Source organism: Oncorhynchus tshawytscha, linkage group LG10 (assembly GCF_018296145.1).
Source record: "Oncorhynchus tshawytscha isolate Ot180627B linkage group LG10, Otsh_v2.0, whole genome shotgun sequence".
Taxonomy (NCBI): Eukaryota; Metazoa; Chordata; class Actinopteri; order Salmoniformes; family Salmonidae; genus Oncorhynchus; species Oncorhynchus tshawytscha.
The window spans coordinates 73,435,228-73,450,949 of NC_056438.1; the positions used below are offsets into that span (position 1 = coordinate 73,435,228).

Consider the following 15,722-nt stretch of genomic DNA (forward strand, 5'->3'; position numbering starts at 1 on the left):
ACAATACTGTCTCACTCTCAGAGCCTGTCAATCACTCTACTCTTGTCAAGAACTCCATCAATTAGTAAACAAAAATGTAAAAATACTTTTAAAATTAGGATTCAATCCTCTGTCAATCAATCAATACATACAGTAAAACCACCAACAAACAACCACATCAACCAATACTATTCTAAAATGCCCTTGTCTGTCTGTCTGTCTGTCTGTCTGTCTGTCTGTCTGTCTGTCTGTCTGTCTGTCTGTCTGTCTGTCTGTCTCTCTCTCTCTCCCTCCCTTAGTAAACATATTATTCTGTTCTTCCTTGGGGGGAAAGTTAGAAGCTGACATGAATGTTAATACTATATGAGAGTGCTGAGTCACTGCAGGAGAGGTGCAGGCACTGTGCCGTGGACAGGACGCTGTTGTGCTGGATCAGGGAATTGAATTGGGGTAGTGTGTGTATAAACACAGTCTGGGTGTCAGGGTGAGTTTGTTTAATCCCAGAAAAATACTAAAATAGGAGACTGGAGGAACTGAGAGGGTAAATAGGAGAGGAGAGGAAAGGAGAGAACAGGAGAGGAGAGGAGAGGAGAGGAGAGAACAGGAGAGGAGAGGAGAGGAGAGGAGAGGGAGGAGAGGAGAGGAGAGGAGAGGAGAGGAGAGGAGAGGAGAGGAGAGAACAGGAGAGGGAGAGGAGAGAACAGGAGAGAACAGGAGAGAACAGGAGAGAACAGGAGAGGAGAGGAGAGAACAGGAGAGAACAGGAGAGAACAGGAGAGAACAGGAGAGGAGAGGAGAGAACAGGAGAGAACAGGAGAGAACAGGAGAGAACAGGAGAGAACAGGAGACAAAGGTATGGATACAGGGGTCCAGAGGGACTTCCAGATTTTGCTCGCCTGAAGTAGTATCTCATGAGTATCTCAGAGTATCTCATGATTAGCTGTAGACCACACTATTTGCCAAGAGAGTTTTAATATATTTTTTTTCGTGGCTGTTTATTTACCACCACAGAAGGACTCTGGCACTAAGACCGCACTCAGTCAGCTGTATAAGGAAATAATCTAAAGGGAAACCGCCACACCCAGAGGCGGCGCTCCTAGTGGCCGGAGACTTTAATGCAGGGAAACTTAAATCAGTTTTACTGAATTTCTATCGGAATGTTAAATGTGCAACCAGAGGGAAAGAAATTATAGATCACCTTAACTCCACACACAGAGACGCGTACTAAGCTCTCCCTCGCCCTCCATTTAGCAAATCTGACCATAATTCTATTCTCCTGATTCCTGCTTACAAGCAAAAATTAAAGCAGGAAGCACCAGAGACTCTGTCTATAAAAAAGTGGGCAGATGAAGCAGATGCTAAACTACAAGACTGTTTTGCTATCACAGACTGGAATATGTTCTGGGATTCTTCCGATGACATTGAGGAGTACACCACATCAGTCATTGGCTTTATCAATAATGCATTGAGGACGTTGTCCCCACAGTGACTGTACGTGCATAACCCAACCAGAAGCCATAGATTACAGGCAACATTGGCACTGAGCTAAAGGGTAGAACTGCCACTTTCAAGGAGTGGGACTCTAACCCGGAAGCTTATAAGAAATCCTGCTATGCCCACAGACGAACCCCTGCTATGCCCACAGACGAACCATCAAACAGGCAAAGCGCCAATACAGGACTAAGATTGAATCGTACTACACCGGCTCCAACGCTCGTCTTATATGGCAGAGTCTGCAAACTATTACAGACTACAAAGGGAAGCACAGCCGTGAGCTGCCCAGTGACACGAGCCTATCAGATGAGCTAAATCACTTCTATGCTCGCTTCGAGGCAAGCAACATCGAGGCATGCATGAGAGCATCAGCTGTTCTGGACGACTGTGTGATCACACTCTCCTTAGCTGACGTGAGTAAGACCTTTAAACAGGTCAACATTCACAAGGCCACTGGGCCAGACGCATTACCAGGACGTGTGCTCCGGGCATGTGCTGACCAACTGGCAGGTATCTTCACTGACATTTTCAACATGTCCCTGATTGAGTCTGTAATACCAACATGCTTCAAGCAGACCACCATAGTCCCTGTGCCCAAGAGCACTAAGGTAACCTGCCTAAATGACTACAGACCCATAGCACTCACTTCCATAGCCATGAAGTGCTTTGAAAGGCTGGTAATGGCTCACATTAACACCATTATCCCAGAAACCCTAGACCCGCTCCAATTTGCATACAGCTCAAACAGACCCACAGATGATGCAATCTCTATCGTACTCCACACAGCTCTTTCCCACATGGACAAAAGGAACACCTATGTGAGAATGCTATTGATTGACAAAAGCTCAGCGTTCAACACCATAGTGCCCTCAAAGCTCATCACTAAGCTAAGGACCCTGGGACTAAACACTTCCCTCTGCAACAGGATTCTGGACTTCCTGACAGGCTGCCCACAGGTGGTGAGGGTAGGTAGCAACACATCTGCCACGCTGATCCTAAACACTGGAGCCCCTCAGGGGTGCATGCTCAGTCCCCTCCTGTACTCCTTGTTCACCCACGACTGCATGGCCAGGCACGACTCCAAACCATCATTAAGTTTGCAGACGACACAACAGTGGTAGGCCTGATCACTGACAACGATGAGACCGCCTATAGGGAGGAGGTCAGAGACTAGGCCGGGTGGTGCCAGAATAACAACCTATCCCTCAACGTAATCAAGACAAAGGAGATGATTGTGGACTACAGGAAAAGGAGGACTGAGCACGTCCCCATTCTCATCGACGGGGCTGTAGTGGAGCAGGTTGAGAGCTTCAAGTTCCTTGGTGTCCACATCACCAAACAACTAGAATGGTCTAAACACACCAAGCCAGTCGTGAAGAAGGCACAACAAAACCCCTTCCCCCTCAGAAGACTGAAAATATTTGGCATGGGTCCTCAGATCCTCTAAAGGTTCTATAGCTGCAACATCGAGAGCATCCTGACTGGTTGCATCACTGCCTGGTAAGGCAACTGCCCGGCCTCCGACTGCAAGGCGCTACAGAGGGTTAGCGTACGGCCCAGTACATCACTGGGGCCAAGCTTCCTACCATCCAGGACCTCTACACTAGGCGTGTCAGAGAAAGGCCCTAAAAATTGTCAAAGACCCCCAGCCACCCCAGTCATAGACTGTTCTCACTACTACCGCATAGCAAGCGGTACCGGAGCACCAAGTCTAGGACCAAAAGGCTTCTCAACATCTTTTACCCCCAAGCCATAAGACTCCTGAACAAGTAATCAAATGGCTACCTGGACTATTTGCCCCCGCCAACCCCTCTTTTGCGCTGCTGCTACTCTCTGTTTACCATCTAAGTCACTTTCACCATACATTCTGCCACGCCCTGATCTGTTTCACCTGCCCTTGTGATTGTCTCCACCTTCTCCAGATGTGGCTTGTTTTCCCCAGTGTATTTATCCCGGTGTTTCCTGTCTCTCTGTGCCAGTTTTGTATGTTGTATGTGCCAGTTTCATCTTGTATGTTTCCAAGTCAACAAGCGGGTTTCCCATTCTCCTGCTTTTTGCATTCTCCCTTTTCTAGTCCTCCTGGTTTTGACCCTTGCCTGTTTCTGGACTTTGTACCCGTCTGCCTGACGATTCTGCCTGCCTTGACCACGAGCCTGCCTGCCACTCTGTACCTCCTGGACTCTGAACTGGTTTTGACCTTTTGCCTGTCCACGACCATTCTCTTGTCTATTCCCTTTGGATTTATTAAATATCTTAAACTCCAATCATTTTACAGTTTTTTTTATTTATTTGTATTTCTTTACTTATCTATTGTTCACCTAATATCTAGTTTGTACTTAAAAATTGCACTGTTGGTTAGGGCTTGTAAGTAAACATTTCACTGTAAGTTCTACACCTGTTGTATTCGGCGCACGTGACAAAGAAACATTGATTTGACCTTGAGTGCTAATGTCCATGGTCTATCATATTAGACTGCTTCCACAAACAAACAAAAACAAACAAAGGCTTTACAATTGAACCAACTCAATCTCCCAGAGACATCCGACCCTGAGCGACATACAGGTACTTCAAAAGAGGAGGTCAAGATCAACGGAGCGCACTGGAGGAAATGAATCACAAGGGAACTGTGGTAGAAAGAGAGGGGGAGAACAGGAGGAAGGGGGGGGGATATAGAGGTGAACTGGGGCATGGAGTTATGTGAAGGACGAGACAGATGGAAGAGAAGGAGAGGAAATCAGACAGTTTACCTTCAATGATGTGCTTCCTGTTGAGTCCTCTCTCGGTTTCGGCTCTGGAAAATAACATAGAAGTGAATATACACATCAGTGGAGGCTGCTGAGGGGAGGACGGCTCATAATAATGTCTGGAACGGAGCAAATGGAGTGGCATCAAACACCTGGAAACCATGGAAACCATGTGATGTATTTGAGACCATTCCAGCCATTCCGCTCCAGTCATTACCATGAGCCTGTCCTCCCCAATGAATGTGCCACCAGCCTCCTGTGATAAACACACCGACAAGTATACACACAAGGAGAAACTGATTAGATCCATGAACTGGTCCCACCAGCCAACAAGATGCCTACAAATTGCTGAAAAGACAAGAGACACAAATCCAGGAAAATAATCCTGCAGAAACCGGTCATGTGGATTATAATGAATGGATTTTTATTTGCGGTTGGTACATTAAGTATGACATTTGAAAGTGTAAATTACTAACTTTAGAAGCTTTTTTAAAACTCAAATCTGCAAGTTCTCCTGCAACAGGGTGATCAAATTAGGATCCTACTGTACATCTGTACAATTTGCTCTGGGAAGCATCAGCATTGACAAAACACATTTTTGCTTCTGTCTGTCAGTGTTGCAAATACAATGCCGGGTCATCTATTGTGGATGTCTGATTCAATGACAAACTGTCAGTGCCGTTATCACATCATCTACCCATCCCTTTCCCCATAACCATCTTCCCCCTGTCCATCATCTATCCATCTCTTTCCCCATAACCATCTTCCCCCTGTCCATCATCTATCCATCTCTTTCCCCATAACCATTGTCATGTCTTTACTATCATTAAATGAAGAATGTTAGTTTTTATCAAAGATTCTCTGTAGTATTACGCGATTAAACACGATTAAACTGATTAATCATGTAACTGTAATTAACTAGTAAGTCAGGGCACCAAGGTAAATATTCAGATTATAAAGTTATAATTTTCCTAATATAACTCTTCAGATATTTCATATCTAGTGTGAACCATATCTGAACAATTAGTCTTCGAATTAATGAATTATTTACTTTACCTCACGTTAGTCTCATTCCAAACGACGTAAATTGTTGGTTATCTGCATGAACCCAGTCTTCACTATGAGTCATCCATACATCAATTGTCTTAAATAATTTATTTACTAACTAAGTAATTCACAGAAATGCATAAACAAACAGTTTTTAGTTACAAGGAAATGATAACGGAGTTTCCCTAGTGGGCTAAACCGGCATGGCGGCTTGGTGTACAAAAGGGAAGTGGGGGTCGACTGAGACAAGACAACACACAGTTGATAATTATAACAATTGAAATGCTAATCCTTTGCACATGAACGCTCACTCATTCGGGAATAATTGCAATCAATATATATATTTATGCTCAGTGTGTCGTCGGGATCTCTGTTGAAAAGTTAGTTTCTGTTGGAGAGTTTGTCCACTCTCTCTCTCTCTCTCTGACGTGGTTATAATGGATGGTTCAGAGTGACATTCATTCATGTAGTTATAGAATGGATGTTTCGGCAGTTGTCGTTCTTCGCGTTCAATGATACCAAATTCCTAGCTGTGGACTAGTAATTAATATCAAAGACTTGTTCTTATTCTGTCGGTATCGATAGTCTAAGACCACGTGGGATAGTTAAAAGATTCAGCCATCTACTCAAACCTTGGCCCTCTCGTTATCGAGGTAAGCTGGGCTGCAACCTTTGTCCTCTCGTGATTGAGAGAAACATGGTCTGTTGAGAACTTCTCAAAGTTGGGGTTTAATTCGGGAGTTGCAGAAAGGGCCTGTCCCAGGATGCCCGACCCTAACTGGGCTCATAGGCGGGCCTCTGATTTAGTTAAACTCATAAGGGAATTTATGTGGCGTGGGGGCCAGTCAGCCTGGTTCACTCAGAGAGAGAGAGAGTAGTGTAACGTGGGGGCCAGTCAGCCTGGTTCACTCAGAGAGAGAGAGTAGTGTAGCGTGGGGGCCAGTCAGCCTGGTTCACTCAGAGAGAGAGAGTAGTGTAGCATGGGGGCCAGTCAGCCTGGTTCACTCAGAGAGAGAGAGTAGTGTAGCGTGGGGGCCAGTCAGCCTGGTTCACTCAGAGAGAGAGAGTAGTGTAACGTGGGGGCCAGTCAGCCTGGTTCACTCAGAGAGAGAGAGTAGTGTAGCGTGGGGGCCAGTCAGCCTGGTTCACTCAGAGAGAGAGAGTAGTGTAACGTGGGGGCCAGTCAGCCTGGTTCACACAGAGAGAGAGTAGTGTAACGTGGGGGCCAGTCAGCCTGGTTCACTCAGAGAGAGAGAGTAGTGTAACGTGGGGGCAGTCAGCCTGGTTCACTCAGAGAGAGAGTAGTGTAACGTGGGGGCCAGTCAGCCTGGTTCACTCAGAGAGAGAGAGTAGTGTAACGTGGGGGCCAGTCAGCCTGGTTCACTCAGAGAGAGAGAGTAGTGTAACGTGGGGGCCAGTCAGCCTGGTTCACACAGAGAGAGAGTAGTGTAACGTGGGGGCCAGTCAGCCTGGTTCACTCAGAGAGAGAGAGTAGTGTAGCGTGGGGGCCAGTCAGCCTGGTTCACTCAGAGAGAGAGAGTAGTGTAGCGTGGGGGCCAGTCAGCCTGGTTCACTCAGAGAGAGAGAGTAGTGTAATGTGGGGGCCAGTCAGCCTGGTTCACTCAGAGAGAGAGAGTAGTGTAGCGTGGGGGCCAGTCAGTCTGGTTCACACAGAGTGAGAGAGAGTTCATTTCTTTGCTTTATTCTCTGCTATGTTATCGGTTCCTCCAGCATTTTGATCAGAGAGAGCCTCGTCGGACCCCTAAAAGACTGGCTGGTTGTTAATCATGCCTCTCTCTCGCTCTCTCTTTCTCTCTCTCTCTCTCTGCATCCTTCCCTCTCTCTCATTTGCTTTTCTCTCTCACTCTTTTTCTCTCTCCCTCCCCTTTCTCTCCATCTCTCTCTCTCTCCATCTCTCTCTCTCTCTGTCTCTCCCTTTAATCTGGTCCATAGTGGAGAGGGCTGTCACCACAGAACCACTATAATACTTCAAAGATATAGCTGGCTGGGTTTAAAATTATATGCACTACTTTTGACCTGAGTATGTGTGCAAATCTCAGATAGCAACCTAATTCATTGTACATATGCCGTATCCTAATTTGATCACCCTGTTGTTGCTGCAATTTTCCAGAACTCAGAAAAACCCTGAGACAGAACCCAGACAGAACTCAGACTGAGCACAGACAGAACTCAGACAGAATTCAGACAGAATTCAGACAGAACTCAGACTGAGCACAGACAGAACTCAGACTGAGCACAGACAGAACTCAGACTGAGCACAGACAGAACTCAGACTGGGCACAGACAGAACTTGGGCAGAATTCAGACAGAATTCAGACAGAACTCAGACAGAACTCAGACAGTACAGTGTCCATATGACGACAGCTTCAGTACAGATATGTCAATGAGGAGGAAGAGACTAACTCAGATCAACAGTACTCAGCTCTGAAACCATAACTATTTTTGTAAAACAATGGTAGAGATTAGTCAACACTTTTTCATTGGTATGATGCTCTGAATGGGAGAATCTCAAATGCATTTCCTTGATGATTTATAGCATAATTTCTCCTCACCTCCTCTCAAAACCCATTGGTTGAGAAGGTCAGAGGCAAGTGAAGGAGGCAAGTGTAAAGATGCTAGGAGTCAAGGTAATACTATTGAGATTTTCCAATCGTCTGAGGAGGCAGATACTTACTTTCCACCCCAGTAGAGCTTGGTGGTGATCACCAGACTGGATCTCCTACAGGAAGACAGGAAGACATAAAGATGTACAGACAGACAGATGGAGAGACGGACAGAGAAATTAGATGGAGAGAAAGACAAAGATTAGAAAGACATATGGACATCCTTATCCCACTTAGGCATATAATATCACTTAGGGTATATAATATCACTTAGGCATATAATATCACTTAGGGTATATAATATCACTTAGGCATATAATATCACTTAGGGTATATAATATCACTTGGGCATATAATATCACTTAGGGTATATAATATCACTTAGACATATAATATCACTTAGGGTATATAATATCACTTAGGGTATATAATGTCACTGAGGCATATAATATCACTTAGGGTATATAATTTCACTTAGGCATATAATATCACTTAGGGTATATAATATCACTTAGGCATATAATATCACTTAGGGTATATAATATCACTTAGGGTATATAATATGATTTAGGTATATAATATAATTTAGGTATATAATATCACTTAGGGTTTATAATATGATTTAGGTATATAATATCAATAGCCTTCTGGTAGTCTTTACACTGTAGAAGAAACAGTAAGGATCCTTTAGCTTTTTACACATGCTGTTCAAGTATGAAGAAACGTATTCTGGGAGACTTTCTCAGAACTTTGAAAGGATCCAGTGTATCAACTCAACTGAAAGTCAAATCCCCATCGCTTGACTGTTTAATGTTTAATATTTAACACCCGGAGTTGCGGTGGGAGGCACTGAACCGGCGTGAACTGAAGAACTGGAGAGTGAAGCGTTTATGAAGTGTACAGTGGAGAAATGTAGCAGCATAAATGTATGAGATCAATACATGCTGAGGCCGCCGCCGAGCCTACAAGCCTACCAGCCTTCACATGGCCGAGAACACTCAACCAACTCTCCTCTGATTGCCATGGTTACTGCTGCAGACCTAGTTAGCTGATTGGTGGAGGAGTTATATTGGTGATGGATCTGATATAAAGCTGTGTGTTTTGATTTAAGGTAGATTAGCATTTGTTAGCTGTCTCCCAGGCAAAACCCCCGCACGCATGTAAGCACGCAACACACACAGGGTGTACACACACCCACACACAAATCAAATCACATTTTATTGGTCACATACACATGGTTAGCAGATGTTAATGCGAGTGTAGCGAAATGCTTGTGCTTCCAGTTCCGACAGTGCAGTAATATCTAACAATTCCCCAACAACTACCTAATACACACAAATCTAAAGGCGTGAATGATAATATGTACATATAAATATATGGATGAATGATGGCCGAGCGACATAGGCAAGATGCAATAGATGGTATAGAATACAGTATATGCATATGACATGAGTAATGTAAGATATGTAAACATTATTAAAGTGCCATTATTAAAGTGCCATTCTTTAAAGTGACTAGTGAACCACACACACGCTATGTTCTTCTATACTTGTGGGGACCTAAAATGTATTTATATTCAAAATCCCACTTCACCTAACCCCTAACCTAATCCTAACCATAACCTTAACCCATAACCAAAACCTAAACCTGAACCTACACCTAATTCTTAAACCTAAACCTAACCACTAAACCCTTATGCATACTCTAATTCTAACCCTAATCTTAACCCTAACCCTAAACCTAAGCCCAAGACTTAAAAAAGCCTTTGTCCTCATGGGGATGTGGGAAATGTCCCCACGTGGGAGAATTTCAGAGGTGGGATCAAGTCACTATAATTCAAGTCACAAGCAAGTCTCAAGTCACAAGGTACGAGTCTCAATTCACAAGGTACGAGTCTCAAGTCAAGTTCCAAAGTAGAACAGGTCAAGACTCGAGTCAAGTCTAAGTCGAGTCACAAGTTTTCAAGTCAAGTCTCAAGTGTAGTAAAAAAATTATCTATACATGGAACGACTTGTACAACCACAAATATTTGTCTTTTTATTAAGGCTACCAGACAGTCCTTTTCATAATTTTGTCTACAACACATTTTGATCAGCCAATGTAATTGTAAAAGAGGGACCTTGTAGCAGTCATAAGGGCATGAAATCAGCAGAAGGCAAGGCAGGTTGACGTGCTCAGTGTAGATGTATATACATGTCTTGGTGATCCAATGGTGAAAGTGCCAAATCATACAAAATATACAAGTAGATTTACCAAATATACACAGACAACAGCCTCAGTATCAGGCTTGACCTGTCCTACCTGAACGGACACAGGTAGAGGGCAAGACTGTACAGCCTCCCCTTGAGAAACCAAATGGATTCTGTCTGACAGGAGCTCCAACAGGTAGGCCTGCATAATGTAAGCACTTGGAACACAGAACCATACAATTACCCAATTAGCAAATACAACCAATAAACCTGGTTCTACAATATAAATGGCAATTTCCACATCCATTATTACATTCGTCTTAAATCAGACTTAATGATTATGAGTGATATTTCATCACCCTGCATTCATGGAACAATCATTTTCTCTTATTCAATGTTCTGACTCCAAAGCATGCAGCGCAGGCCACGTAGAGTATTTCTATGCGCACAGAGGCGCGACACACGGAACTCCGACATAACCAGGAAAATAGGAACGAAAGGAACCATACATTGAATTAAATAAGCAGAACTTTTACCTCATGGGTCTTGTCAACGTTCATGTGCACTATAAACATTGCGCTCACTCAGAGCAGGGTAAGGAATAGTTGGGTAAATTAAAATGTATCATAGGGCTATCGAACATGAAACTGAAACTGTCCACGTGTTGCAATAAACGGTACGGGGATGGAATGATGAAACGCTAGCAATTATTGTAGTATTAGATGGAATATAGATTTACTACAAAATCCTATGTATTTAAATGTGTGAAAGCAACAGCAAATATTTAAAAAAAGAGAGAAAAAAGCACTCTCCACTGGCGGGAGTTTGGAGAGCACAATAGAAGACCCTTGCCTATAGTGCGTCTTTGCCTATAGTGCGTCTTTGCCTATAGTGCGTCTTTGCCTATAGTGCGTCTTTGCCTATAGTGCGTCTTTGCCTATAGTGCGTCTTTGCCTATAGTGCGTCTTTGCCTATAGTGCGTCTTTGCCTATAGTGCGTCTTTGCCTATAGTGCGTCTTTGCCTATAGTGCGTCTTTGCCTATAGTGCGTCTTTGCCTATAGTGCGTCTTTGCCTATAGTGCGTCTTTGTCTTTGCCAAATTCCAAATGCAAGCTTCATAACTAAATGTTCAATTTCAAGCAATTGTTACACACCAAAAGACCAGTAAGCCTATGCTAGTAATTGTTGCCCCAATGCTGGTGAGCTTGCAAAGGAAACAGTTAATAATGTTGATCATCAAACATGTTTGGAGCTGCATATTTATTTATTATGGCAATTCTCTCGTCCTCCAATTTGACGTTTGTGCTGCACCCAATCCTATAGCTGTACACTACAGCAAATCAGCAATCTGTTCATTAGCTCACCGACCTACGTAGATTGACAGTCAGTTTGAGTGCCGGTATACATTTCACTAGCCAATCTGTTGCAGATGTATTTTATTTTTTTGCAACGGCGATGCTGCGGCTACTGTGTCTGGCTGAGTGTAGAGTAATCCACGGAGACTGTGCCACAAAACGAGTGACAAAACATGACATAACCTGGCCAGATAATTTCAAGTCATCAGTCTCAAGTCAAAGTTGAGTCCCGATTCTTGAGACTCCAAGTCAAGTCTCAAGTCATTTTTATTTTCTATGAAGTCGAGACTGAGGTCATTCAATTTGTGACTCGAGTCAGAATCGAGTCCAATGTGACTCCAGTCCACAACTCTGGAGAATTTTCCTTGATTTACTATCCTTGTGGGGACAACCCCCCCCCCCCCTCACACACACACACGCACACACACGCACACGTGCACGCGCACACACACACACACACACATACACACGCACACATGCACACGCACACACACATACACACACGCACACACACACACGCACACACACACACGCACACACACACACACACACACACACACACACACACACACACACACACACACACACACAGTTTAAAGATGATACATTACCTCCAGCACTTCTTCTTGATGATGTTCCCCAGGATTATCTCAGCTCTGTAATAAAGCAGGGAGATTAACTGTGTGTGTGTGTGTGTGCGTGCGTGCGTGCGTGTGTGCGTGCGTGTGTGTGTGCGTGCGTGCGCGTGCGTGTGTGCGCGCGTGCGTGCATGTGTGTGTGTGTGCCATAGATCTGCACCATATAGCTCTGATTAATTGTGGAGTCACCCAGAGGTCTATACTGTTGTAGGTGGTTGCTCCACACTGGTAGGTGATGAGCTGAGATTCCCTCACAGTTCTGACGTACTAAAGGTTCTGTTGCTAAATCCAATCCACTATTGTGGAAATCAGTTGAGGATGAATGTCCATGTAGGTAAAAACCAAAAGCCACAGTTTACTGTGTTAAAAGTCATTCAGGGAGACGGCACGTGTTTCATACTGTATAAAATAAACTGCTCTACATATATACTGTATATATATATATATCCTGTACTACGTGCTGTCATGTGTGCATGGAAGTGCAAATGTACTGGCGTGGGTTGCCAGCTTGTTTTTGCCTCTCGTTGTCTTGGCAAGGCAACCACTCTGAATGCACAATCAGCATGCACCCACACTGTGAACCTACGTGCTTTAGAACTAATCCCATTCCATATGGTTGATTCAAGATACTGTACAGATGTAGGATCTTAATTTAATTCAAGATACTGTACAGATGTAGGATCTTAATTTAATTCAAGATACTGTACAGATGTAGGAAATAATTTATTCAAGATACTGTACAGATGTAGGAAATAATTTGATTCAAGATACTGTACAGATGTAGGATCTTAATTTAATTGAAGATACTGTACAGATGTAGGAAATCATTTGATTCAAGATACTGTACAGATGTAGGATCTTAATTTAATTCAAGATACTGTACAGATGTAGGAAATCATTTGATTCAATATACTGTACAGATGTAGGAAATAATTTGATTCAAGATACTGTACAGATGTAGGAAATAATTTGATTAAAGATACTGTACAGATGTAGGAAATGTATTTGATTCAGGCTACTGTACAGATGTAGGATCTTAATTTGAACCTAACTACTGTATGTGGTCTTGGCTGACACCTACATTTTGTGGGTGTTAGTGGTGGACTGGAACAAAAACCTGCACAGTGTGTGTGCGTGTCAGCCCTCCAGGACCAGATTTAGCAAGCCATCTCTGCTCTGTGGGTTCAGGTAGGTAGGTAGTAGGTATTCAAATCACACTCACTTCCCCCCGGCATAAACTTCGGCTGTGTCAAAGAGATTGACCCCATTCTCATATGCTATGGTCATCAGCTGCTCAGCCACCTGAGAAACACAAAACAGGATTCATCACCTCAGTGGAGAACAGGGAGCTGGCAGCTGGGCAGTGTTCATTTAGTAGGAATAAAAGAAGAGGAAAACATTTTGAAGATAAAAATCCAATTGAACAGTCCTCTGTTGAGCAGTCCTCTGTTGAGCAGTCCTCTATTGAGCAGTCCTCTATTGAGCAGTCCTCTGTTGAGCAGTCCTCTATTGAGCAGTCCTCTATTGAGCAGTCCTCTATTGAGCAGTCCTCTATTGAGCAGTCCTCTATTGAGCAGTCCTCTATTGAGCAGTCCTCTATTGAGCAGTCCTCTGTTGAGCAGTCCTCTATTGAGCAGTCCTCTATTGAGCAGTCCTCTGTTGAGCAGTCCTCTATTGAGCAGTCCTCTGTTGAGCAGTCCTCTGTTGAGCAGTCCTCTATTGAGCAGTCCTCTATTGAGCAGTCCTCTGTTGAGCAGTCCTCTATTGAGCAGTCCTCTATTGAGCAGTCCTCTGTTGAGCAGTCCTCTATTGAGCAGTCCTCTATTGAGCAGTCCTCTATTGAACAGTCCTCTATTGAGCAGTCCTCTGTTGAGCAGTCCTCTGTTGAACAGTCCTCTGTTGAGCAGTCCTCTGTTGAGCAGTCCTCTATTGAGCAGTCCTCTGTTGAGCAGTCCTCTATTGAGCAGTCCTCTATTGAACAGTCCTCTATTGAGCAGTCCTCTATTGAACAGTCCTCTGTTGAGCAGTCCTCTGTTGAGCAGTCCTCTGTTGAGCAGTCCTCTGTTGAGCAGTCCTCTGTTGAGCAGTCCTCTGTAGCTCAGTTGGTAGAGCAAGGGCTTGTAACGCCTGGATAATGGGTTTGATTCCAGGACCAGACGTGTGCACGCATGATTGTAAGTCGCTTCGCATAAAAACATTTGCTTAGTAGCATATATTTTGAGACAAACACTCTGGAATGAGATATTAAAATCCAGAAAGTACCACCTCTTGTTTTCAAAATGGTATCTCCTGTTGAGTTCCCGCTGAACATACCCAGTGGTAGTAGGCCGAGGCCAATTCCAAACATAGGTGTAACTCAGGCTATTGAAGCTCCAGTACTTGTCTCCTGTCGTCATGGTACAGCTCCAACAGACCAATGTTTCTGTGTCACCAATCTTAAGAGTCTCATTTTGTACTAATTCAATGTATTTGTTCCTGAATGTTTGTTGTCTAGTCTATGGGATCCCCCTGTTAGTATACTGTAAAGTAAAATAAATATAATGTATATAATAATAATTTGACTATATATATATAAAATAATGACATAATACACAAACAGCCAGACAATAACAACACCATAATACTTGTTACTTGTTATCCCCTAACACTGGGTCAACCATCATTCCAGTTGTTGTACCAGCAGGTCACTTTAACAAGTCTACCCGTTTCAGCATCTCCAGTAGAGAGGTGTCAGAGTTCAATGCCCTCACTGCATCATTGTGTGTGTGTGTGTGTGTGTGTGTGTCTGTGTGTGTGTGTGTGCCTGCGCATGGCATGCACATGCATGTGTGTGTGTGTGTGTTCAACTGTGTGTGTCCTCTCGTCATGCTCCTGTCTATGTGTGAGGTTGTGGGTTCCCTGTCTATGAATGAGGTTGTGGGTCCACTGTCTATGAATGAGGTTGTGGGTTCCCTGTCTATGAATGAGGTTGTGGGTTCCCTGTCTATGAATGAGGTTGTGGGTCCCCTGTCTATGAATGAGGTTGTGGATTCCCTGTCTATCAATGAGGTTGTGGGTTCCCTGTCTATGAATGAGGTTGTGGGTCCCCTGTCTATGAATGAGGTTGTGGGTTCCCTGTCTATGTATGAGGTTGTGGGTTCCCTGTCTATGAATGAGGTTGTGGATTCCCTGTCTATGAATGAGGTTGTGGGTTCCCTGTCTATGTGTGAGGTTGTGGGTTCCCTGTCTATGTGTGAGGTTGTGGGTTCCCTGTCTATGAATGAGGTTGTGGATTCCTGTCTATGAATGAGGTTGTGGGTTCCCTGTCTATGAATGAGGTTGTGGATTCCCTGTCTATCAATGAGGTTGTGGATTCCCTGTCTATGATTGAGGTTGTGGATTCCCTGTCTATGAATGAGGTTGTGGATTCCCTGTCTATGAATGAGGTTGTGGGTTCCCTGTCTATGTGTGAGGTTGTGGGTTCCCTGTCTATGATTGAGGTTGTGGATTCCCTGTCTATGATTGAGGTTGTGGATTCCCTGTCTATGAATGAGGTTGTGGATTCCCTGTCTATGAATGAGGTTGTGGGTTCCCTGTCTATGAATGAGGTTGTTGATTCCCTGTCTATCAATGAGGTTGTGGATTCCCTGTCTATGATTGAGGTTGTGGATTC

General features: G+C 44.0%; 1 protein-coding gene across 1 annotated transcript in view; it reads right to left on the bottom strand.

Moving 5' to 3' along the window:
* Positions 1 to 15,722, bottom strand: part of kcnab1b (potassium voltage-gated channel subfamily A regulatory beta subunit 1b) — a 55,776-nt gene that overhangs the window by 24,127 nt on the left and 15,927 nt on the right. Inside the window, 4 exon segments of the mRNA XM_042329019.1 lie at positions 4,221 to 4,264; positions 7,960 to 8,004; positions 12,044 to 12,088; positions 13,293 to 13,372. Of these exon segments, the coding sequence (XP_042184953.1) occupies positions 4,221 to 4,264; positions 7,960 to 8,004; positions 12,044 to 12,088; positions 13,293 to 13,372 (214 nt within the window).